Below are 25,136 nucleotides of genomic sequence, written 5' to 3'. Positions count from 1 at the left end.
GCCCGCAGAGGACGCCCAGAGCGGCGAGCGGGCGGGCAGACGGACCGACAGACTCGCGCCGCGTCCACCTGTCTGCCGGGCCCGGTCCAGCGCGCAGCGGGCACGACGCGCGCGCGGAGCAGCCGTGCCCGCCGCCCGGGCCCCGCGCCAGGGCGCACACGCTCCGGCCCCCCCACCCGGCCCGGGCGGGAGTTTGCACCTCTCCCTGCCCGGGTACTCGAGCCGCCGCTGCAAAGCCAACTTTGGAAAAAGTTTTTTGGGGGAGACTTTGGCTTTGAGGTGCCCAGCTCTGCGCTTTCCGACTTCGGGGGCCTTTCCAGAAAATGTTGCAAAAAACCTAAGCCGGCGGGCAGAGGAAAACGCCTTTAGCCGGCGAGCGAAGACGAACCATCGACTGCCGTGTTCTTTTTCCTCTTCGAGGTTGGAGTCCCCTGGGCGCCCCCACACGGCTAGACGCCTCGGCTGGTTCGCGACGCAGCCCCCCGGCCGTGGATGCTCGCTCGGGCTCGGGATCCGCCCAGGTAGCGGCCTCGGACCCTGGTCCCGCGCCCAGGTCATCCCCAACCCCCCAACGACGGAGCCCGGGCTGGGGGCGGCGGCGCCCGGGGGCCATGCGGGTGAGCCGCGGCGGCGGCTGCAGCGGCCTGAGCGCCTGATCGCCGCAGACCCGAGCAGAGCCCACCTCCCTCCCCAGCCCCCGCCCCCCACCCTGGACGCGGGGGCGGCGCGCTCGGTCCACGAGTCCGGGGCCCCGCGGGGCCGGGCCCGGAGTCGGCATGAATCGCGGCTGGGCGCTCTTCCTGTCTCTCTGCTGCTACCTGCGTCTGGTCAGCGCCGAGGTGAGTTGCGACGGCGGCTGGGGCTGCTTCGCTTCATTCATTACCCCCGACCCCTACCCCCCTGATCGCCCCCTCCTTTCGCTGCAGTGAACTTTGGACCCATGCAGTCCCTGGGTCTGGCGCCGGGCGCTAGGTGACCTCCGAGGGCTGGGACGCGAGGTCCGGGAGGTGCCAGGCTCTAAGAGGAGGGGGCAGCGGTGCCTTTCTTTCCCAGGGGCGATCTCAGATCTCCGAGCTTTTAGGCGTCAGGCGACGGTGTGTGTGGTACTGTCTCCCACCCCTCAGGAACCCGAGAATAAGCCCCCTCCTAGCCCAAGGGAGAGGGGTGGGGTGGTGCCGAGGCAGCAGGCAGCGCGTCCTCCCGAGCCCACTTCGGCTACAGCTTAGGTCCTGTCCAGGACCCGGCTTGCACGGGAGGTGCGAGCTCGCGCACCGGTGGTGGCAGCCACGCCAGTCTTCGGCGGGGGTTTCCTTCCCACCCTGGCTCCAGCTCCCGGTCGGGCTGGGTGCCCTCGGGGCCCGTGCAGGTCTTGCCCGGCCCCAGAGTGCGGTGCAGGAGCAGCCTGTGTCTTGGGCGCAGTGGGTGCCGAGAGAGGTTTTGGGCACTTGGGATTAGGGGAGGAGTGGGGGTCTTAGGGAATCCAGCCCCCGGGGCGGTGTGTGCCTGAGGTCGCGCCATACCTGCGCCCGCACCCTGCGAGAGAACGCACCTCTCTCCCCCGCTCGCAGGGTGCGGAGCGCGCCGCCTGTAAAAGCCTAGCAGAGCTGGGGTGTAAAAACGTCTGCGGGAGCTATCAGATTGTATGAGTCCCCCGCACCCCTCCCAGCCTCACGTAGCAGTGAGTTGGCAAGTCTACCCGGAATCCAGGTGGGAAAGGGGGCGGGGCAGGGAGGAAGCGCGAGGTGCCGGGGAGAAGAGGGCAGCGGGGAGCGCGGCGTGCCTGGGTCCCGTCCCGCCTCTGCTCGGCCGCGGCCGGGAGCCCGCACCTCGCCCGCTCCCGGGGAGGGCCGGCCCCTCTCGGCCTCCAACGAGGCGCAGGAAGGAGGAGGCGGCGGCGAAGGGGTTAAGGTGAAGAGCTCCGAGGCCGCGGCCGGGCCTTGGGCCGCCGCCAGCGCAGGTTGTTTTGACCACTGAGGAGCCGTCGCCGTCTCCTTTTGTTCTCGGGGCTCCTCGAGGGCCGCCGGCCGCCCGCCCTGGGGCCCCGCCCTTCCGCGGCCACCCCCCGCGGCCAGCACCCGGGAGGGAGGACGCGGGGCTCAGCCCGGCAGCCTACAGGCCCCTCCCGACGCCCCCTCCTCTCCGCTCCCGCAGCCCCCCGGGCCGCGTCCAGCTGTTGCGAAGGGGGGCGCCGGCCGGCCCCAGCTGCCGCTTTGCCTCGCCGCGGGGTCTGGGGGCTGGGCCCGGTGCCAGGGCGTCCTGGGAACAGCGGCGCCCCCGCCGCTGCTCTCCGCAGCCCACCCCGCCCGGCCCCCCGACTTGCTCACTCACCCCACGCATGCACACTCTTGGCCGGAGGCGATGCTGCGCTCCGGCGGGCGGGCGGGTGCGCAGAGCGACGGGCACGCACTACCGCGGCCGGGTCGCGCGCCTGCCGCCGCCACGCCCGTGCACACGCGGGGCACACTGCGCGCGCACCGCATACACACGTACGCACGGCCCCCGAACACGCAGCCTGAGCACACGTGCGCGCACACCTACGCACGCACATAGGCACGCACGGCCCCTATACCCCCATGCACCAGGTGCCCACCCCCGCGCAACAGGTGAGCCCACCGTGGGCCTTGGAACCTAGTTATCTCTGCAGCGACCCCGTTTCCTTCCTGGGTCCCATGAGGGAACGGAAACAGGGACCCTCCCGTCAGGTCCCGGCTCCACAGCACCCACTGGTTTTTGCCTGGTCGGGTCAGCTCGAAGCCCCTCAAGCATTATCCTTCTGTGATTGCTTTTTAAAACCATGCTCATGTGGCCGAAAATGGGGGGCGCTGTGATGTCCGGAGCGTTTCTCCCTTCAAATAAGCCGTTCTTTGAACCTCCAAGACTGGATGACCCCGAATGGCTGAGGGGGTTTCCCACCCCTGACTGTTCTGTCCTCTCTGGGGATCCCAGCCCGCTCTGGAGAGGCTGGGTGACGGCTGGAGAAGGCCTTCCCAGGCCTGCCCTTTCCATTTCCAGCTTCATCCAGCGCCTCCTCCTCCTTTTCCAGAGCTCCGGGGGTATGTGTGTTTGCTGGGGAGGCTACGGCACGGAAGCTGGTGCCTTTCTCCTCACTTGAATCACAGCATCCTTGAACATGGCCTTCAGGAACCCACAGTTGTGTAGTGCTTCGCAGTTTACGAAGCAGTTTCCTGCAGAGCCTGAGTAAGCCTCAGGAGTCTCTGAGGGAGGAGACCTAAAGGGAAAACCTATTGACATGGGAGCCAGTCCAGGAGGGCTTGCTGGTGGAGGTCGCCTTGGGGTTGGCCATGTCCTTGGCACGCTTGTACTGAGCCTCAGGTGGAGGCCTCAGCAGCTGGGAAGGAGGGATGGGGAGCTCTGAGGTGGGGCCTGGCTGAAGGTTGGCTGAGGCCCATAAGGTCCCATCTCCATCAGCTGAGCTGGCTTCCGGAAGGGTGACTCTCCTTGTCATGTGATGTCTCTGGCCTCTGCACCCTTCTGCCGAGAAGGGGTGAAGGGGCCCGCAGACCTTCAGTCACCCAGCTTCTTTCTGGTTTGCTAATGGTCTTAGGCAGTGGGAGACTGACTTGCTGCAGGTTAGGATCAAACAGAATTTGGGGGCTCTGGTGCAAGACCTCGGAACAGTGTGTGTGTATGTGAGAGAGAGCAATTGATTCAGCAGGAGTGTAAAGAGGTGCTTGCCATGGGCCTCATAAGTCCCTTTCAGAGTCTTCCCTCACTGCCCCCCCCCATTGAAATGCCCTTCTAGCACAACTATTTTCATTTTCTGATTTATTTAGTTGTTTATTATGTGTTTTTCGTCACCAGAGTATAAACTCCACTAGAGAGCTTTCGTCCTGGTCACCACTGTCTCCCCTGCTTAGAACGGTGCCTGGCCCACGGTGCATAATCTGTAAATATTTGTGGAAAGGACAGGGAATCCTTGTGGGGGCGGGGAGGGAAGGACCAGACATGTGTCTAGGGCTTGCTAAGTGCCTTATAAACGCGGCCTCATTCAGTCCTCCCGCAGGGCAGCCCAACACAGCCATGCTGCCCTCCAGTAGCCATCTTCATTTGAGTCCCCCTGCATCGCTCCCTCCACCCACCCCCATCTTGAGAGACAAGCGCTTCTTTCTTTTCCATGTCTTGGTACTTGGACTGCCAAGATTAGACTGGATAGAGAGAAAGAAACAGAAGGAAAATTAGATTGCAAAGGTTCTGGGTATCTTGAGCTGGGCCTCAGTTTCTACCACCTAAAAAAAAAAATGAGAAGTTTGGATCAGCTCAGAGTTCCCCAAGAGCAGCAGAATTACCTGCCTTTTGAAAATGCAGATTCCTGGGCCCCACTCAGTGCTGGGAGTTGGGACCAGGGGTGGCTGGGGTCAGTGATTGCCATGCGCTGCCAGGATTGTAATTGCTGCCCTGGCCTCTCTCTTCCCGGTCTAACAGTTTTTCTGCTGGAGAGAGACTCGGGAGCCCAATGGGGGGCTGGGCTAACAGTAATAGCGGTGGGGGAGTGGGAGGGTCCCAGGAGCAATAAGGCAGGGAAATGCTAGGTGGGAAAGGCTGGTTCTGAATGGCTTCTGTGGTCTGCCCAGAGAAGGCTTCTTCAAAGGGCTTGGCTTTGGCATTGACTCTAAATCAGGCCTGAGACTCCCAGGCAGGCGGGCGCTCCGAGGCCTTCTCCCTCTGCCAGCCACTGACAACGCCCCTGCTTGCTTGGGCCAAGCCCGTGTTGTCTCCCTCAGCTGAACGGCAGGCAGGCTGGGGAGTGTATATCTGTGTGCACAGCTGGGGCCCAGGCAGAGGGTGGGGTCCAAGCCCCTTTAATCTGCCGGCCTGGCTGGGAGCAGGTAATTCACCTGGCCTGGGCTGGCTTGTTCCCTTCCTACCTTCCGCAGCTGACGTTAGGGGTGGGGTGGGGAGAAGGCTGTTTGCCTTGGCTCCCACAGCTGGCTGTGCCCCAGCTGCCTTCTTGCCACGCCCTCGCCCTGCCAGGAACCCCAGGCCTGAGATCTGGGGCAGCTTCATCAGGGTGCCAGGCCTCCTTTCCTATCTCCGAGGGGGAGCTGCCCACCCTAAGGAGGCTTCTAGAACCTGTGCCTGGCTCCAGGCTGCTCACCCTCCCACACCTCGAGTAACCTCTGACCCCCAGCAGGTGCCCATGTGAGTCTCTCCCAGGGCATTGCATCCTGGAGCTGACCACAGGCTGAATTTGCCCACCTCTCAGCCACCCCCAGCCCCGGAAGGGACCCACCCACCAGCCCACACGGCCCCCCGGGCAAGTGCCAGTGTGGGGCTCAGGTGTCATTTCCTGTGGCCCGGCACAGGGGATAATGCAAAGCCACATACTCTCCACCTACCCACTGTCATCCTCAAAAATGTCCTGCACTGCAGGCCCCGCGCATGCGTGCTGCTCGCTGCTGCCCTCAAGGCGCCGCACTGAAGGAATGCATGGCGGTCCCAGCAGGGCTCATTAACTACCCATCATTTGCTGGCTGCTCTGCTAGGTGCGATTCCGCCTCCCGATAACGCCGCTGAGGTATTATTAGCCCCATTTAAAAGATGAAGAAGCGGAGGTTGTGTTAGTTTCTGCTGTATAACAAAGTGAATCTGCCATATGTATACATATATCCCCATATCCCCTCGCTCTTGCGTCTCCCTCCCACCCTCCCTATCCCACCCCTCTAGGTGGTCACAGAGCACTGAGCTGATCTCCCTGTGCTATTATACTCCAATAAAGATGTTAAAAAAAAAAAAAAGAAAGCAATTCCATTTATAATAGCATCAATAAGAATAATATACTTAGGAATAAAATTAACAAAAGGAGTGTAAGTTTTATACATTGAAAAGTACAAAGCATTGTTGAAAGAAATTTTAAAATATCTAAATAAAAAGAATGACATCCGTGTTCATGGGTTAGAATGGTAAATACTGTTAAGATGGCATTAATCTTCAAACTGATCTACACATTCAACTCAATTTCTATTAAAATCCCAACTGGCTTCTTTGCAGAAATTGGCAATTCAGAATTCAGAGAGTTATGCAACCATCGCCCATTATTTAATTTTAATTATACTAATATGCACCCAAAGAGAAATATAAGAATTTTAATAACAGCCCTATTCACAATAGCCTCAAAATGGAGACAACCCAAAAATATATCGAGTAAAACGTATAAATAAATTGTGGAATACTTATTTAATAGAATGTAAATGAATGAACCACTACTAAATACAGCAACCTGGATAAGTCTCACAAATGTAATGTTGAACAAAGAAGCCCATTACCAAAGAGAACGTAGTTCAGAATCAGACAAACCTAACAGTAATAGAAAATGGGATAGTGGTTACCCTTAAAAGGAGTTGTGACTAAGAGGAGATGCAAGGAGAGCATCTCAGGTGCTGGGATGGTCTGTTTATTTCTCAAGGTATGTGTTTACTTTGTGAAAATTAATTAAGCTGTATACTTATGACCTCTGTACTTTAATGTGTGTATGTTGCACTTCAATAAAAAGTATGACTTAAAAAAAAGAAGCTGAGGTTTTAGGTTGTTAAAAGCCTGACTCCAAGAACCCAGGTTTCCCTGGCAGCTGAAGCCCTTGCTTTGTCTACTACAGAGCTTTTCCATCTCTTCACTGTGGATGTTTGGGACCAGAGAATTCTTTATTGTGGAGGCTGTCCTGTGCATAGAAGGATGTTTAGCAGCTTCACTCGCCTCCACCTACTAGATGCCAGTAGCATTCCTCTATTTATAACCACCAAAAATGCCTCCAGACATGACCAGTGTCCCCCGGGGGCCCACCCGCCCCTGACTGAGAACTGCTGCTCATGACCCCTGCAGGGTGGGGAGCTGACAGGAACTGAGGTTAATGCCCAGGCAGCTCCATGGCGCTGGGACAGAGGGGCCCACTCTGCCACTTACGAGTTGTGTAGACCTGTAGCTGTTTCCTGAATTTTTCTAAGCCTCAACTTCCTCATCTGGAAGATGGGAATACAAAAAGCGCCAGCCTCTTGGGGTGGGTAGTGGGTACAGCATTTAACTCAGTGTCTGGCCTGTAGTTAGCACTTCACAGAAGTTAGCTGTGGTATTAGTGTCAAATCCAGGGGCTCTCAGGGTGTTCTGGGCATCCAGTGGCCAAATTACTGAAAGCACGTGCAGGAATGGCGTCTCTGCTTAGAGGAAAGTGGACTCTTTAGGAGGCAGTGTGCTCAGGGGGGGTGGTCCTCCTGGTGGAGGAGGGGGAGAATCATACAGGAGACAACTCCAGAGACAAGGGGAGAGTCCTTCATGCATTTTACCAGTATTTATCGAGCACCTACTGTGTGCTTCTCCCACCTCTCCTGTCTCTATCCTGGGCTCTTCCCCACTCAGCCTGGGAGATTGTGGGCTTGTTTCCATGAGACGGCATCTCCTTTGCATCATAGGCTGTGTCTGGGGCATCTGCTAGGTAGGCCTGTTTGGGAGTCTGCCTCCTCTGCCTTGGCCCGCAACGGCAGCGGCAGACAGCTCTCCAGGGGGCAAGGAGGTCTTGGCACGAGTGCTATGTGCCATTTGGTCCTGGGCCTTTGGGCCCCTCTCCTGGGGGGTTAATTTAATCATTACTCCACAAGCAGCCTGGGAGACCTGGCTGGGGACCCCACCCTGGGCTTTCCTCTGCTGCTTCTCCCGGGACCCCCAGGCAGAATTAGAATTGAATCAAATGTCTTCAACCCCTTCAATTTGCAACTGAGAGCCAGGATCAGAGAGGGGCGGTGGCCAACCTGAGTTCACGGGGAGGTTAGTAGCGGGGGAGGTGAAATCCCGCTCTTTTGACTACCAGATCTGGGGCAGACAAAACCCTCAGGGGCAGTGGCCTGCCTTGGGCTTCACCGGAGACCAGCCAGCTGCTTTCCGTGTTCCGTGGGTTGGGTCCTGTGTCCACATTTGGAGACCACCAAAGGCGTGGTCTCTCTGGGTTGGAGGAGGCAGGCCACATGGAGGTGGGAGAGGAAAGTGCAGCTGAGTAGACACCCCTCCCCATCTCACACGCGCATCCCCTGGTTTCCCGGCTGTGCCGTCGTGGACCCCAGCTCCCAGCCAAGCTTACTGCCAGACCCCCACCCTTCTCTCCCTCATACCTCCCGACCGCCCTAGGCACCAGGCAGGCTTATAAGCTCCACGTGCCAATGAAGAAACTCAGCTCAGAGCTCTCAAGGAATTTGCTTTAAGAGGGGACATGGCCACACTCCACCCTGGCCTTCTGGCTCCAGGGCTGAGTCCAGTGGCCAGGCCCGCGTGTGGTGGGGTCCCTGGAGGAGGTGTTGATAAGTGATGAGGAGGCGGAGCTTTGGGGGAGGCTAGAACCTGATCAGTCACCGGGCTCCTAACAGACCTTTCGGGGAGCACCCCGGGGGACTGGCCACGAGGCGGGGAGAGGGCGGCGTTCCTTCCTCGAGGCAGCCGGTGGGGAGCCTCTCAGCACTCCACTCTTTGGAGTGTTCAGTGCACCAGCTCGACCAGGGGCGCCTCCCTTAATCCAGGGAAACTGAGGCACAGACTTGTGTAACCCAAGGTCAGGCAGTAGTAAGTCAGGTCTGCTGAAACCCTCCCCAGGGGCTCCTCCCACAAGGCGGAGCCCTCCTGTGTGTTTACGTGTGCACGTGCATGTGTCTGCACGGGTGTGAGTTCGGACACGCAGCAGATCTTGCTCATATTCTTTGCCCGGAGGCGCAAGAAAGAGGCCCTCACCTCTTTTTCAAGACCTTTGGCATCAGCCCCTCAGGTCTCCCTGGACCATGGGGGACGGGGCCGTGACATTCCTATGAGGGCTGCTCTCATGTTATTGTAGGACCTGTGATTTCCCTGGAGGAAGCCCGGCTCCAAATGGGGCCTGTTAATGTGCTTATTAAGTTTCAAGTGTTTTTGGCAACAGGCCAGAGGGGCTCTAAAAATAGGGTTTGGTTGGGCATGGGGCACTGGTGAGCTTTCAGGTTTCCCGGCTGTATCTGAGGATTCCCTTCCCTCCTCTTTTGAGTGAGAGACTAAATAGATAACGCTAGTACGTGTGGCCTCCTGAGACCATCCAACTCTTCAAGCATCTATTAAACACCTTGTGTACCCAGGTGGCTGCGGGTACAGGCTCTGCCATCAGAAAGATTTGGATTTGAATGCAGGTTCTGCTGATAATTGGCTGTAGGACTCCGACAAAGGATGTCGCCTATTTGAGCCTCTGTTTTTACCTCTGTCAAATGGGGATAATTCGATCTCCCATGACAAATGCTGGCTGCCTTTAGCTGTCAGGCGTGGAGGGGAAGCAGAGAGAAATCAGATTGTTGGAGCCTCCAGAACCTGTAGTGTGATGGGGAGACAGATACGTACAATCAAATCTAACTTAAAGCAAGCTGAGGTTCTGTTTGGGGGTGAGGGGTGCAGATCTGAGCTGCATCTTAGAGGCTCCCGCAGGTTCTGGTCCTCGGCCTTTGTGCTCCTGGTTGTCAGGCCTGGAATCTACCCCCCCCCCCCGACCCCTGCCTGCCCCTGGCCTGGCTGTCCATTTGTCCGTGGCCAAGGGGCCCTATGGGAACTTGCCATAGGAGGGAGTGTGTGTGTTGGGGGGAAGAGGGCCACGTCTGGGAAGCCCTTGCTCCCAGCTCACTTGGCCCCCCTGTGTCTGCCTGGCAGGGGGACCCCATTCCCGAGGAGCTCTACGAGATGCTGAGTGACCACTCCATTCGTTCCTTCGATGACCTCCAGCGCCTGCTGCACGGAGACTCTGGAGGTGAATTGAACCCTCGCCCGTGCTCTGGCCCTCTGCTGAGCCCTGGGGAGCCGGGCGGGCATCCCCGCTGCCAAGGGGGGCAGGGCATCTGGCAAGGGCATCCCCGCTCCCTTGGCATCCAGAGACCCAGAGGCCTGTGGTGGCCCCGCAGGGCTCGGCCACACCTGTCCCGGGCAGGGCTGAGTAGGCGGACGGGTTGCTACCTGGGATGTGGGGCGTGGCGGGAGAAGCTCCCACATGTGGCTCTGGCGGGGTGCAGAGGGCGGGGTGCCGAGAGGAGGGGGCAGGGAGAAGGTACCCAGGGCATCTGCCGAATGTGCCTCTGGGTGTGGACTCAGCCGGGGAGGGTGGTGCCAGAGGGGCCCTCTCCCTGCCCCTCTGGCCGAGGTCCCAGTCTCCAAGGTCTCCAGGGGACACCTGGCGCACACTAGTGGGCAGCCCTGCCCTTGCCCAAGAGCGCGCTCAGTGCATGGGCACGTGCTTGGTGGCACACACGTGGCGGGGCTGGCGGGCTGGGTCGGGAATGTATTTATAAACGCTGCCTTCAGAGCAAATTCCATTCTATTCTAACCTCTGGCCTGTTCCCTGGAGCCCTAGTCGGCAGCCCCCCTGCACCCCCAGCTCCCCTTCCCTCTGGGGTTTTGTCTCTTTGTCACTTTGTAATCCTTGCCCAGACTGCTATCTACGGGGGACAGCATTTCCTGCCTTTGTTTCCTCTCCCCGTTGGGCCCCTGGCTCCCTCTCAAAAGCATTCCCGGGCCCTTTCAAACCCGCCTGTGCTGGGGGCTGGCGAGGCAGGCGGGAGGGGGCCCCAGCTGGGCCCACCTATTGTTCACCAGGCCCCCCGCCCCACGTCTCCCACACCTCCCACCCCATGCCCGACTGGCCAGCCCTGGTCAACACAATGGGGCAACTTCCAAATTTAGCCTCTCTGCTGTTTCTTCCCAAGGCCCTTGGCCCTCACCCTTGGGCAGCCCCTGTGTACCCCGGGTGGGAGTCGGGAGCTCCGAGATGAGATTTTCAATAGCGGGCCTGTTTCAAGGCAACCGTGTGGCTATTTTTTCCTAATCAACTTAACCTTTCCACAGAGCACATCTTTTCCCCATCTCCTCCCCGCCAGGGACATTCCAGAGATGGCAGAGAGAAAGGAAGGGAGTGAGGAGGACAGACAGACGTGCTGACGCAGGAGCAGTATGCTAGACGGAAAGGCACCAGTTATAGCACAGTCTCCTCCACACAGGACCCACCGGGAGCCTGCACGGATGAGCGGGGGGCTTTGTCACGGGCGGGGCCAGTGGACCGGTGGGCTGGGGAGACAGCGGGAGCGTGAGGCGCTGCGTGCAGGGAGCAGGAGCTTGTCCTCAACCCCCGTAGTTTACTTGCTGGCGCTTCAGCCGTCAAGAGATAGAAGGGGCTGCCCGCAGTTCAGTGTGGAGCTCCAAGTCTTCTGCAACCCTCACTTCCCGCAGCCGCTTCCGGCCGCCATCTCTAGAGAGAGGAATGCCTCCAAGGAGTGCCAGTGATGCTGAGATGAGGGCCACCCAGGGCAGAGAAGGGAGCTGTGGTTCGTGACTTTAGGAATAAATGGACAACATAGGGCAGAAGTGGGGTAAAAGGTTAGGGGGAGAGGCACAAACACGGTGAAAGACTGGGGGCTGGAGAGAGACCAGGGCCGAAAAGGGGGCAGGGCAAGGGCTCCCCCAACACCCCACCCACCGCCCCACCAGGCCTGGCTCTTCACCCTGTCTCTGCCTTCAGCCTCCACCCCCAACCCTCTCCTTCCCTCCCTTTTCCCCGCCCAACTGGGCCATTGTCCGGGGCATGCCGGTCCCCCCTGGGGATTCTGGGAATTTCTCCATTCAGCACTTCCTATGGGAACGCTGGGTGGAGGGGCGCTGGAAACTGGCCTTCAGAGCTCTGGGTCCTCACCCTGCCCTGGAGGCCAAGGAGGGTTCTCTTACAGTAGCAAAGGGGATGGGTTATTTTTAACTCCATTGACATGGGTTCTGTCCAAATACGTGGTTGAAGGGCCCGAAGTGGGGCTGATGATCCCTTGGCGAGGCAGTCAGGGCCTCACCACCCTCTGAGCCCCACGGCCACCCTGGGGTTTGGCCGGAGGGGCCCCTCCTCGGAGCTGGGACCCTTGGGTTTACAGGGAGCCAGAAGGGGAGACCGTTTTCTGGAGTGGTGTGCCAGTGGGGGATGGGGAGGGAAGCAGTCCTCCCGCCTGCCCTGGAACCCGCATCGGAGCCCCCAGAGCCCTGGTCGAGCCAGCCAACGGTTTTCAGAGTGTGTCTGACCTCCTCTTACAGATGAAGACGGGGCTGAATTGGACCTGAATTTGACCCGGTCCCATTCTGGAGGCGAGCTGGATAGCTTATCCCGCGGGAGAAGGAGCCTTGGTAAGACTGAGGGTGAGAACGGTGGCCTCTCAAAGGTGGGAGCCAGGGAAGAATTGGGGATGCAGCCAGCCCGAGGCCGGAGGGCCTGCTCCTTCGCCCTGACGCTGAGGACCGAGTGGAACTGAAGGAGCACAGCCATCCTTAAGTACCCTCTATCGAGGAGCTAAGCCATCATCCTCCCCTCCCCCAACACACACTGTTTTCTAAATATAGTTCGTTAAAACCTCATCAGTTCATTAGTTCAACCTTGGAGGTGGAGATTATTAACCCCATTTTATAGAGTTGAAAACTGGGGCCCAGAGAGGGTAAAAAAGCAGCTGAGGTCACACAGCTAGCAAGTGGTGGGGCTGGGATCCTAAGCGGCTCTTCTTGCTTGAACCCAGTGCCGCTGGCAGGCTGCTGCATGTCTCCTCTGCAGCGAAGCGCTGTGCCTGTGACAGCAGGCGTGAAGCAAAAGAAGGTACAGCTCACTGGGTCCCGCAGAAGCTTTCTTAGGGAGGCGGGTGCCCGCTCCAAGCCCCTCTTCCTCTCTGCCCACCTGCAGTCCCCAAAATTCTGTAGACTGTGGCTGGGGGGCCCGCCACATAAGAGTCAGGTGGCCTGAGTTTCACTCTTTGCTCTGTGAATTTGGGCAGCTCATTTAGCTCTCCGAGCCTCAGTTCCTCTATATGTGAATAATGACAGATGACAGTCGCCCCAGCATTGACTGTAAGCCTGCTGTAGGCCAAGTTTCACATTCCTCCTTTGATCGGCAAGTACAGTATAGGAACTGTTATTTTCCCATTTCATAGGTGAGGAGACTGAGGCTTGAAAGAAGCAAAAACATAAGAATAGATTACAGTGTAAACAGCAATGTGAGAGTGGCTACAAGATAATACACAAGTAAGGGCCACATGCCGGGCAAACTCATAAATGTGTGAAATCATCGAATAAAATGGTTGAGGGCTGGCGGGAGGAAACTGACGTGGACCCCGCGCCAGCGCTCTCGGAATGATCTCACTTGATCCACAGTGGTTTTAGGGTGTAGATCTCATCATCCCCATTTTTATTTATTTATTTGGCTGCATTGGGTCTTCGCTGCGGTGCACAGACTTCTCATTGCGGTGGCTTCTCTTGAGGCAGAGCACGGGCTCTAGGCACTCGGGCTTCAGTAGTTGTGGCGCACGGGCTTAGTTGCTCCGCGGCATGTGGGATCCTCCCGGACCAGGGCTCAAACATGTCCCCTGCATTGACAGGCGTATTCTTAACCACTGCGCCACCAGGGAAGTCCCTGATCATCCCCATTTTGCACGTGGGGAAACTGAGGCCTCAAGCCTGTCAGCAGCCTGCCCAAGTCCCGTGGCTGATAACCCTCCATGCTGGGGTTGAAGGAGATGGGACAGGCCAGCGTTTCTGAGGGCGAGCAGTCCCAGAGGGGCTCCGCGCTGAGCTTTCCTGTTGGTGGGGCTTCTGGACAGGCCCACCACCCTGATGGAGGTCCCCGCTCCCTCCAGGTTCCCCGACAGTCGCTGAGCCAGCCGTGATCGCCGAGTGCAAGACACGCACCGAGGTGTTCGAGATCTCGCGGCGCCTCATAGACCGCACCAACGCCAACTTCCTGGTGTGGCCGCCCTGCGTGGAGGTGCAGCGCTGCTCCGGCTGCTGCAACAACCGCAATGTGCAGTGCCGCCCCACGCAGGTGCAGCTGCGGCCCGTTCAGGTACCCAGGCCTCGGCCAGCCCAGGGTGGGGGGCGCGGGACTCGCTGACCAGGCTTCGCGGGGCGTCCAAAGGCCTTCCTGGCGGGCTCCAGGGCTCCGTCCAGAGAGGGCCGATCTCGAGAAGCTCCCTCCCGACAGGTGTGCAGAGGCCGCCCATGGGTCCGCTGAGGCCATCCAGGCTGCGGTGACCATGAGCCACAGACAGGCCCCCGGGGTGGGGCCGTATGTAAAGGATGCTGCCTCCTCCTTTACAGGGATCAAATCCCCAAATGTCCCTGGAACAGACAGGTCCACAAACATATCGGACACTCAGAACGTTCTGGGCAGCTGTTCAACTTCCCTCAGAGATCTCCCCTCTTCAGGGCTCTCAGTTTTCTTCAATCCACGCAGAGAGAGGCTCAGTTAGGTGCCCCAGCATCTTTAACACCTGCCCATCTCCCTTTGACAAGTCGTGTCTCTAGCAAGGAGGGCAGAGAGACCCCCTCCAAGCAACAGACCCTGCAAGAGCTGGGGCAGCCCCTAGCAGAGAGTCAGAATGCTGAATCCTGTCCCCTTTCTGGAAAGATTGGGTGTATACTCTGACTCAAGGGAAATTTTAGAGTAGGGGCCATCCTGGGGAGCTCCTGGTCTCACACGGGGCAGGGCAGGGCCAGAGAAGTCTCAGCTGTCTTCTGATTTACGTGGAAAGGTTTCTGCACCCCTGGGGGCAGCCTCACCCACACACCAGCTCAGGCTGGGCCGAGCTGCTGCTGGGCGGTGGGCACGCCTCTCCAGGGCTCAGGACCGGCTGGTGCTCCCTACCTACTCTTGCCAAGTGCCCTGCCTGCCTCACCACACTCCCCTCCCCTATGGTCAGCCGTGGCCTTGCCTCGTGCCCGCCTTCCATCCCAGGCCTGGGCCTTGGGCCCAAGATTACCAATGTCACTTTCTACCCTGGCACCCACTGTCATGGTATCTCCTGTCCCCAACACTGCCAGCTCTGTGGATGGACACCTGACAGCTGACCTCCCCCTTCCCGCCTCGCTCCTGGATAAAGCCTCCCCCCACTTCCTTCCAGACAACCATCTCCCCGCCTCTGCTGCAGCCCCTGACCTTGGCTGGCGCTCAGGGAATGAGGACACCGCAGGCCCCACGCTTAACCGGGAAATGCCTTTCTCCCTCTCTGGGGGATCTGAGGGGGGCTGCCGGAGACCAGGTCAGGAGGGCTTGTTTTGATGGAAAAGCTACGAGAAGAGCAGAGGGCAAGGTCCTGCCATTGTTTGGGCCAAAGCGTCTACCGTGCTGCAATCCAGGCTTTCGAGGAAAGATCACCACCGGGGATGCTGGGTGGCAGAGCCGGCAGGCGGCTCTCCCGGACCCTGCCTGTGTGGTCTTACGGAGGCACTTTGGTGGTTCTGTCCTCCAGGTAAGAAAGATTGAGATTGTTCGGAAGAAGCCAACCTTTAAGAAGGCCACGGTGACCTTGGAGGACCACCTGGCGTGCAAGTGTGAGACGGTGGTGGCACGACCTGTGACCCGAAGCCCCGGGAGTTCCCAGGAGCAGCGAGGTAACCGCCCATCCAGCGTCTGCCTCTAATTGCTCAGCCCCCTTCTTCTATGGCAGCTGCCGGGGGCATGCGGGGGGAATTGGATCTGGCATGCCCTGGTTAAGTTCACCTGAAGCTTTCCATGTCTCTGACAACAATCCAGATTCCTCCCCTGCCTGGGAGGCCTTATGTGAGGATGTAGCCCCCGGTTGGCCCTCTGGCCTTGTTACCAACCCGTCCCGCTCACTTATGCCACCCCAGCCAGGTTGGCCTCTTTGAGTGGCCAAGTAAGTTTCTGCCTCAGGGCGTTTCTTTGTACATGTCACTCTGGCTGAAATTCACTCCTCCTGGCTCTTCACAAGCCTAGGTCCCTCTCTTCACTGGGTCTAAGGTCAGAAGTCACCTCCTCCGAGAGGTCTGCTGGCTGCCCCATCCAGAGCAGCCCCCATCCCAGTCTTGCTACCATAGCCCCCTACTTTGTTTTGTGAGTGCATGAAATGGTGGGAGGAACCATGGCCTGGATGAGAGAACACCCTAAGGCATATATCGTAACCAGATATTTGACGACTTGTCCTGGGGAGGAGAAATCAAACTAATTCCTGGTAGCCTTGATGAGGGAATTAGGACCAGTGGGGGGGAAAATCACCAGAGAGAGATTTTAACTACATATATGCAAAAGCTGGTGAGCAGTCAGGAGTCCAAGATGGAATTGTCTGCCTTCTGAGGTGGTGAGTTCTGTGTTCCTGGAGGTATGCAAGTAAAGGCTGGGCAACAATGTAGCAGGGAGGTGACAGATAGGGTTCAAACGCACGGATAAGTTGGAACTGGAGTTCTGTTCCTGTCCTTAGATTTCATGAATTCACAATTTCAGGGGCAAGTTTGACTTAAAGAGTTGAAAGGAACTAAAAAAATGGTCCAGTTGCCTCCTCTACATTTTATGGAGGAGGTGCCTGAGGTCCAGATAAGCTGAGGTCTTGCCCAAGGTCACACAGCCAGTTCCAGGTAGGGGCACAGCTAGAATTCAGGTATCCTGAAGTTCTGTTCTTGGTTCTTCCCGCACCCTGACAGCTGTCACTGGCTCTTAACTTGCCTCGTCTTTTTTTTTTTTTTTTTTTAAGGATTTAAAATTTTTAGAGCTAGAGATGATCTTACAAGTCAGTCCTTCAGTGTTACTAATGGGGCTGCTGGAGCACAGAGAGGTTAAGGGACTTCATGAAGGTAGCACAGCGGCAAAGTTGAGCCTGGAACCCAGGTCTTGGAACATCTAGTTTTGGGTTCTTTTGACTGTATCTTGCTGCCTTTTCTCCCTCGAGGAGAAAAGTAAGGATCAAATGAGACTCATTAAGTTAATAGGATTAGATGAGCATAAAAAAATCATGCAACTGACTGTTTGGATTTTCAATAACTTTCTTTGGTTAGGGGACAGGACACTCTCACTGTCATTTCTTACTAACAAGCCTCCTGAAGACAGGGCCATCTCAGCCTCTTCCTACTGTTCTAAGAGCTGAGCTGAGTCATGGATGACCTAGGAAGGCTGAGAATTTGACAGCTTCAAACTGACATGTTGTAAATTATTTGTAGAGTTAATATGGAGAATGACTGCTGTTCAGGAAAAATTATATTCTTCTTTATGTTTAGAATGGGGTTCTTTTCCCTGCCTTTGTTTCATGTGATTTTCTGAACCAGTTTCTTAGGAGGCATGTTCAACCACTTGATATGTAGGTCTTGCCATTTTAGTTTCAGCATTTTGGCCCTGGGTGACAGTTCCTGTGGCAGCTGGTGGTGTGGCACGTGTGATAGTCAGTGTCAGACCTCCTGGGCTCAAGTCTCTGCCCTATCACTTATGAGCTGAGTGATGACCTTGAGCTTGCTCAGGCTTTTCCCAGCCCAGCGTCCTGCTGATGGCCCTGTCTCTGGCCCTTCAATGGCCCTCTCGGGCAGCCTCCCTCAAGGGGGACCTGAGACCCCACTGAGTCCCTAAATTTCCTACTTGCAGCAGTGGGGTAACTGCCTCATGGGAGCCTGTGTCTGTGAGGTGGGAAGTCAGGTGTTGGCCCCAAAGTAGCTGGGTGGGCTGGGGAGAACTCTGAAGGCTCCCAGGAAGAGGCAGGCCTTGAGCTTGGCAGAGAAAACTTTCATTGCTAGGGTGTCTACCTAGGAGCCCAGGAGGAAGAGAGACATAAGTGCTAATCTTGACCAAGACTGACAGGCACTGTGATTTACAGCCCAATGGTTGAAAGCATGGATTCCAGAGGCAGATCCCTGCATTCAAACCCCAGACTTTCTGTCTCAGTTTCCTCATCTGTTAACTGTACAAACCTATACCTGCTGTGAGGATAAATAAGCTTAGAACTTTGACAGGTGCATGCTAGCTAAGGGTTTCTGGCGATTTCCATGTATTATCTCCTAAACCTAGGGGGCCAGGGCTGCTGTTCTCAGTTTTAAAGATGTGGGAATTGAGGCACAGAGAGTGTATGTGACTTTCCCCAAAGCGTACAGCTAACACCTGGGAGAGCCCAGTTTGGACCCAGGTGGTCTGGCCCGCCCCACTGTACTGCCTCTCGGAGTGGCTAGGGCCAGGCAGATGACAGGTACAACGGAGGGAAAGGCCCAGGTCAGTGGTGGAGGGGTGTGCTTATGCCCGAAGCCTAGTGGCTCCCCCATCCCATGACCGGAAGAGGCTGAGGTTGGTGGGAGGAAACCTCAGTAGGGGGTCAAAGGAAGGAAAAAAGAAACAAGTGAATAAGAGCAGCTGCTATTTACTGATCACTTCTCTAAACTTAGTGGCTTAAGACAATAGCCATTTTCTATGCTCTCTCCCATCTGTGGGTTGACTGCACTCAGCTGGGTGGTCCTGGTGGCATCTCTTGCAGTTGCAGTCAGTTATCTGGAGGCTGCACTAGGAGAGCTGGGCCTCTGTCCCTCTCCCTGAAGTCCAGGGCCTCTCCTGCCCATGTGGCTCCCACGTGTGGCAACCCCAGCAGGCGAACCAGACTTCTTATGTGAAAGCACGGGGTTCCCCAAAGTGCAAAGGTGGGAGCTGCCAGGCCTTCTTAAGGCTCATGCCTGGAACTGACCAGCACCAGTCTGCCTCCTTAAATTGGTTAACAGATCCAAGTCCAGTCCAAGTACAAGGGGCGTGGAAATCAGGGGCATATCAGTGGGGTAATGACAAAGAACTTGAGGCCGTAGTTCATCTGCTCCCCTCTGTGTTTGCCAGCATATTGTCAGTTATTCCTTCCACTAGTCCTATGAGGTGGGCAGTTTGTTATCCCCATTTCACAGATGGGGAAGCAGAGGCACAGAATGGTTCAGTAATTGTCCCTAAGATACAGCTGGTGAGCGGTGGAGTTGGGACTTGAACCCAGGAGGTCTGGCTGGGTTCAAATCTAGACTCCCCTCCCAACCCTTCTCTCAGCCCAGAGGATATGGGGAGGTCTGTGGCAGGCCTTAGTCAAGGGGGATAGACACCCCCAAATCCCCGCCAGTGTTCATCCACCTGCTAACCAGACCTTTCTTTCTCTCAAGCAGCCAGGACGCCCCAAACTCGGGTGACCATTCGGACGGTGCGAGTCCGCCGGCCCCCCAAGGGGAAGCACCGGAAGTTCAAGCACACTCATGACAAGAAGGCGCTGAAGGAGACCCTCGGAGCCTAGGGGCATCTGCAGGAGAGTGCGGGCAGGTGAGGGCCCGGCGGGGAAACTGAGGCCCAGCACCCTGTGTTCCTTCTCCCCGGCCTGTGGCTTTGGCTGAGGAAGGGGCGGGGGGAGAGGCATTTTCCTGTACCAAAGCCAGGCTCTAAGCCTTGATCTCCTCTTCCAGTTATCAATGGAGTTTTTCCACAGCACAGGTTGGGTGAGGGACTTTAGGGACCCCTGCCCAGCTGTGTCTCAGTATGCCCTAAGAGAATGGGAGGTCTAAACCTCAAATCTTCCAGCCCTGAGCGCTGCTGGAAATCAGGGGCAGCTGGTCGACCCCAGCTCCCTGCCCCTGGTTGCCTGTAAGAGTGGGATGGAGCCCTAGGCTGTTTCTGATCCCTGTGTCCCTCTGCTTGGCCTACAGGGTTATTTAATATGGTATTTGCTGTATTGCCCCCATGGGGTCCTTGGAGTGATAATATTGTTCCCCTCGTCCGTCTGTCTCGATGCCTGATTCGGACGGCCAATGGTGCTTCCCCCACCCCTCCACGTGTCCGTCCACCCTTCCACCAGTGGGTCTCCCCTCAGTGGCCTCCAGCATCTTGCCCAGAAGCTCAAGAAGGAAATGAAGGACCTGGACTCCATCGCTGTCTTCCTCTCCTGACCTGGAGAAAATGGGATGAAAGTGCAAGAGAGACTGATGGGGTCGCTGTTGGGGGAAAGGAGCTTCCTTCCCCAGCACTGTGGACTGGCCTGAAACCCTGCATGTGGGCCTGAGGACCTCTCAGCATGGCCTGCCTGGTCCCTGGACCCGCAGCCAGCTCCGACGGGAGCACCCCCGGGCAGGCCAGGGTACTCGTACTCCTGTGGCTGAGACCGTGTTGGGGAGCATAGACTGGAGAAAACCCCCTCCTGCAATGCCCAGGCCCGGTCATCTCCCCTTGGTTACCTCTGCTCACAGTGGCTTCTTTTCATTTTATACGTTTGAATTCTTTGAAGATGCGGACTCCTCCAGGCAAGTGTGGCCAGAGCACCGGGCAGCCAAGTGCCCTCTCAGACGGGTTAGAGATGAAGTTTGCTCCGGAGGTGGATGGAGATGGTGACCTGGGCATGCACTGCCTCCTTCCACTCCCCCTGTTCACTTTTTCCTCTGTTTCATCTCTCTACCTCCACCCTGTGTCTCCTCCTGTCCTGACCCTTCAGTCTGCTCCACCAAGGGGCTCTTGGACCCCTTATTAAGGCCTCAGATAACCCCAGTCACTGCTCTGTAGGACAGAAGACCAGGACCCAGGGCAGCAGGGGGCCTGCCTGTCGTATCCCAGCCCAGCCAAGACTGCCATGTAAGGTTGTACAGGGTGTGCACTGCACAAGGGCACTGCATGCAGGGAGCACAGGTCACACACAACCGTAGACATGGCCAATTTGTATATTTATTATGACAATTTTTTGGCAGATGGAGGTAAAGTGTCTTGAGGAAAGGGATCCTTTTCCTAATTGACACAAAGGCTCTGTGTGGACTGGCTGTGCCTCTGACCCAGCCCACGACTTGGAGCGGTCAGACAGGACTGAGCCCTTGGTGGGGGACAGAGGAGCAACACTTGTCCCTGTGGCCTCCGTTTCCCCAAGTCCTCAGCTCAAGCAGTCTCCCCTTTAGGCGGGTGTGAAAAACCCAAGAGAAAGTCTCCAAGGGTAGGGGGTAGCCCTTGCTCCGCCCCTGCACACGCCCCTCTTCTTAGATCTTTTTGAGTTCCATCTCTGGTGGCTCCTCCCAGGAAACCAGCTCTTGGGCTGGGAGTGGGGGAGAAAAGGGAAAAGATCCCCAGGGCCCCCTAGGGGTGGGGTCTGAGCTCCCACCTCCCTTTCCACCTTCTACTGCACTTTCCCCCCTCCCTCCATCTCCCAAATCTGCTTCCTTCAGTTTGTAAAGTCGGTGATTATATTTTTGGGGGCTTTCCTTTTATTTTTTAAATGTAAAATTTATTTATATTCCGTATTTAAAGTTGTAAAAAAAAAAATAACCACAAAACAAAACCAAATGAATCCGCCAGAGATCTGTCTGTTGGCACTGCATGTGACAATTACCCTTTACGCATTGGCAGGATTTGCCGACAGCTTACGACGGGTTCCTCTGGCTCTGGGAGACTCAGGCGCAAACTCAGGCGCGCGCGTCCGCGCACACACACACGGTCACACATGCATGCGCACACGCTGGCCCGCTGCTCTGAGCAAGTCCTCTGTCTGGGAGCCGGTGAGAGCCAGACAGCCCACTCTGTATGGCTTGGTCCCGCTTGCAGCTCCTGATACCTGGACCCCACGTCCCTGTGCTTGTCACTGGTAGTGACAAGAGATGGGTTTCTCCAGCCTGAGGGTCTCCACAAGGGAAACGGATCCTCAGCATCATGGGGTGGGACTGGCTGTGGGGAGGGGCTACCCAGCGTGGGGAAGGCTGGAGGAGGTCCTGGAGGGGCCATGGGGTTTAGAAGGAACACAGCTGAAAGTTGGGGCTGGGGTCTGATCTTGGCTCAGCCCTTAGCCAGCTGTGTGGCCTTGGGCAAGTCATAGCCCCTCTCTGGTCAGAATACCATCTGAAACAGAAGAAGATGGCCAGGAGACCTGTGGTCTCCAAGGTCCAGCTGTGTGGTTCTGTGCTTCCCCTCATCCACGAAGACTTGGGTCTGATTCCATGAAAAAGATGCTAGATGTATTCTGGGTCTTACCTGCTGGCAGACTAGCGCTGACGGGGAAACCTAAGAGGTGGAGAATCTGACTCATCATACGGACAATCTAAAACTGAAACCATTTTGCCCCTGGAAGTAGTGAGCTCCCTGTCACTGGAAGTATGTAAGTGGCAGCTGGGTGACAAGTTGGCTGAGGTTAAACTGAATAACATTTGGGCTCCCCGTGATTGATTGATTGGTTGATTGATAGACTGACTGACTCATTCATTCATTCACTCACCTTGATCCCCTACCATGTGTCTGTCTCTACCAGGGGCTTTTATAGCAATTTGGTGTAAATTCATCCTGGGATTCATAGCCCGATGCTTGAGGTGGTGGTGGTAGGCAGTGCCGATCAGAGGGATTTACCTGAAAACTCCTACCCCCTCCTGCCCGACCTGTCTGTAGGACCCTCCCCATTCCCCAAACCCCCAGGGTTCTGGGTTCCAGGGCGCTAGAGAAGGCTCAGGCTGGGAGGAGGAGGGGATGGAATTTAGAGGGCAGCTAGGGGGCCAGTGCATGCGGCATCTTGGCATCTGCAAACAGCTGTGCTGTTCCGTGGATGGCTGCAGGAACTTCCTGGTGAAACAGGCAGAGGTGCCTGCATCTTTCCCTTTCCCGGACACCATCCCAGGCGGGTGCCAAACCAGGCAGCAGCAGTGTCCAGCCTGTAGGCCTCCAGGGTCCTGGTGGGCCCTCTCTGGGCTTTAGAACCACCAAGCTAAAATGGCATTCTTCCAGAATCCCTTCTGCTGGGAACAAGGCATTCCCTTCTTCATCCCTTTTTCTGCCCTGTTGGCTGTAATACAGGCATGATGTCTGGCACTTAAGCAGCCATCTTGAGCACTGAGGTGAAGGCCAAATGCTGAGATTGGTGGAGCACAGCGTAAAGGGCTGGGGTCCCTGACACCTGACTGACTAGCTCAGGAGTTTTTACATAAGAAAGGAGGAAATACCTCTATTTGAGCTACTTTTATTTGGGGTTTTCTGTCCTTCGTAACCCAACCCAATCCTAATAGCCCCATTCACTCTGGGAAAGAGATGATGTGGCCTCCACGCTGATCCATTTATCTTCCACAATCCTTGGGTGCTTAGCATCATATTATGAACTCTCCTTTATTCAAGGCCCACTCAGATGTCAGATCTCACTGCCCCCTGCCCTCCCCACCCACCCCGCCCCGCCTAGGAGCCTTCTCTGTCCCAGCCAGCAATCCTCCTCTCTCAACTAGAGCAGAACTGTAGCCCTCTTTGGAGGCTTAACGTCGACTGCCTCCATAAAATAACAAAATGATGGCCTCTTTCGCTTATAAAGTAAAATATCTATAACCTCTTAATACTCTCAGGTTTGTTTTCAGGAATGGAGGAGAAAATGAAGGGCAAAGTGATGGCAAACAGGCTTAGAGAGATTAAGTGACCTGCCAAAGACCACATAGCTCCTGAGTGGCTGGATCCCAACCCCATCCTCCTCTGCTGACACCACATCACATCTGGTGTGTTTCCACTGTTTTGTAGCATCAGACCAGGAACCCCAGAATCCTAACACCTGTACATATCCTGGGGTATAGTCCTGATTCAGGCATATAGTTACCATGTGATCCTAGGAAAGTCACTGCTCCTTCCAGATCTCAGCCTTTCCTTCGGGCCTTCGTGCAAGTGTCAACCCACCAGTGAGGCTTGCCCTATCTGACCTTTCCAAAAGAGCAGACCCCTGTCCCATAGCCCTCCTTTCTTACCCGCTTTATTTATCTCCATAGGACTTATCCTCTTTTGGCTCACTCTGCAGGTATAGTTGACCCCTGAACAACACGGCGGTTAATCCACATATAATTTGTAGTCAGCCCTCCCTATCTGCCTTTCATCCACGTTCCTCCTTATCCGTGGATTCAACCAACTACGTACTACTGTAGTATTTACTATTGAAAACTATCTGTGTATAAGTGGACCCACACTGTTCAAACCTGCATTGTTCAAGGGTCAACTGTACATCTTTCCTGTCTCCTCCCTCCCCGCATGGAGCTATTTTGTTCACCTCTCTGTCCCCAGAGCCTAGAAGAGTGCCTGGTACATAGTAGGTGCTCAATAAATGCCTGTTGAATGAATGACCATGAAGGTCTGTTATTGGAGCAATCAAGTGTGTCTGCCCCATGTCTCAGCTTGCCTGGCTGATCTTCATCGCACATGCTGTGGTGTGGCTGGGAAATTGCACTGACTACAGATGAGATATTTCAACTTCTCAGCCAGCTCCATGCTTAGTGCTGCATCTTCCTTGATTGGAAGATCCTTGAGAGCTGGGGTCATGTCGAATCCATCTTCTAAACTATCCAGCGATCGTCTCTCTCCATATCTACATCTCTCCATCCATCTATCCATCTATCTATCTGCCCACCTACCCTTCCATCCATCTACCTATCCTTCACCCATCCATCCACTCACTCATCCATCCATCCACCCATCTATCTGTCCATCCATCCACCCATCCACACACCCATCCATCTACCCATCCATCCATCTGTCCATCCATTCATCCATCCACCCACCCATCCATCCATCTACCCATCCATCTACTCTGCCATTCACCCATCTCCCTCCTTCCTCCCCTATTTCTCACTTTTACCATGTCCCAGGCTCTGTACTTGCCACCTCATTTTATTACCTTCCGAGGAGTGTGGTGCCAGTGAAGAGAACAGAGGTTTAGCACAGAACACAACTAGCCCCATCCCAGCAGCGCTAACCCCACTGCATGGCCTTATAGAGCAGCTGCACAAGTTAGAGACACTAGAGCCAAGCACTTCTCCTGGCACGTGCCTCACCTCGGTCACCGGCAGGGGTGATATTAACTCTCAGCAAATGGCTGACCATACTCCGCTACAGTGGAGTAAAGATGCAAACAAAGAAAGAATGAGCACAAAATCACACAGGGATAAAAAGTTCAGCTGCAGCCAGCGCGTGCATTTATATTCCAGGCACTGCCCCATTATTCTACTCAATTAACCCCACAATCCTTTCAGGCAGATATTATTGTCCTCCGTTACAGATGAGGAAACAAAGACTCAGCGAGGTTCAGACCTCCCTCCCCACTGCTCCCCAGGGCATAGTTCTTCCACAAATGGCCACGGTCCCCTTGGGGGGATGTTGCAGGGAGGTTCATGGGGACAGACTTGGAATGTAATGTCAGGTCCTTTCCTCACTCAGGGAGCTCTGGGTCTGCGAAGGGACTCAGGTTTGGGATGGGGGAGGGACCACACCTTGTCTCCCGTCAAGTCAGACCTGGTTATAAAAGCCTTAGGTCCTTGTGGGCTGTTGATCCATTTTTACCCTGGGGACTTTGGAATCCATTAGCCCCACCCTTCCTCGCTGGTCAGACCACTGGGACGACCACCCGGTCCTGCTGTGATGGTAA

General features: G+C 56.2%; 1 protein-coding gene across 3 annotated transcripts; it reads left to right on the top strand.

Moving 5' to 3' along the window:
* The first annotated feature begins 443 nt into the window (after window positions 1-443).
* PDGFB (platelet derived growth factor subunit B) lies at window positions 444-23,646 on the top strand. 3 transcript variants are annotated; one of them, XM_036867068.1, is made up of 7 exons: window positions 444-521; window positions 9,658-9,754; window positions 12,067-12,156; window positions 13,650-13,855; window positions 15,261-15,402; window positions 18,913-19,063; window positions 19,444-23,644. In XM_036867068.1, the coding sequence occupies exons 2-6, from the start codon at window positions 9,688-9,690 to the stop codon at window positions 19,035-19,037; spliced, it is 630 nt and encodes a 209-aa protein (XP_036722963.1). In that variant the 5' UTR covers window positions 444-521; window positions 9,658-9,687; the 3' UTR covers window positions 19,038-19,063; window positions 19,444-23,644. The 3 variants fall into 3 exon arrangements, with proteins under 3 accessions (XP_036722963.1, XP_036722962.1, XP_036722961.1); XM_036867067.1 differs by lacking the exon at window positions 444-521 and adding an exon at window positions 726-839 and having other exon boundaries at window positions 19,593-23,646; XM_036867066.1 differs by lacking the exon at window positions 444-521 and adding an exon at window positions 726-839 and having other exon boundaries at window positions 19,444-21,055.
* The last annotated feature ends 1,490 nt before the right edge of the window (window positions 23,647-25,136 follow it).

This window comes from Balaenoptera musculus, chromosome 10 (assembly GCF_009873245.2).
Source record: "Balaenoptera musculus isolate JJ_BM4_2016_0621 chromosome 10, mBalMus1.pri.v3, whole genome shotgun sequence".
NCBI lineage: Eukaryota > Metazoa > Chordata > Mammalia > Artiodactyla > Balaenopteridae > Balaenoptera > Balaenoptera musculus.
Note: the sequence above shows the minus strand (reverse complement) of the source record. Positions and strands in the feature narration are given on the sequence as shown.

Bases quoted from the DNA above. Each gene is read 5' to 3' on its own strand.
- PDGFB (XM_036867067.1), top strand. From the start codon at position 777: ATGAATCGCGGCTGGGCGCTCTTCCTGTCTCTCTGCTGCTACCTGCGT. The intron at 840-9,657 runs GTGAGTTGCGAC...TCTGCCTGGCAG, and splicing joins TGCGTCTGGTCAGCGCCGAG to GGGGACCCCATTCCCGAGGA. The intron at 9,755-12,066 runs GTGAATTGAACC...CTCCTCTTACAG, and splicing joins GCTGCACGGAGACTCTGGAG to ATGAAGACGGGGCTGAATTG.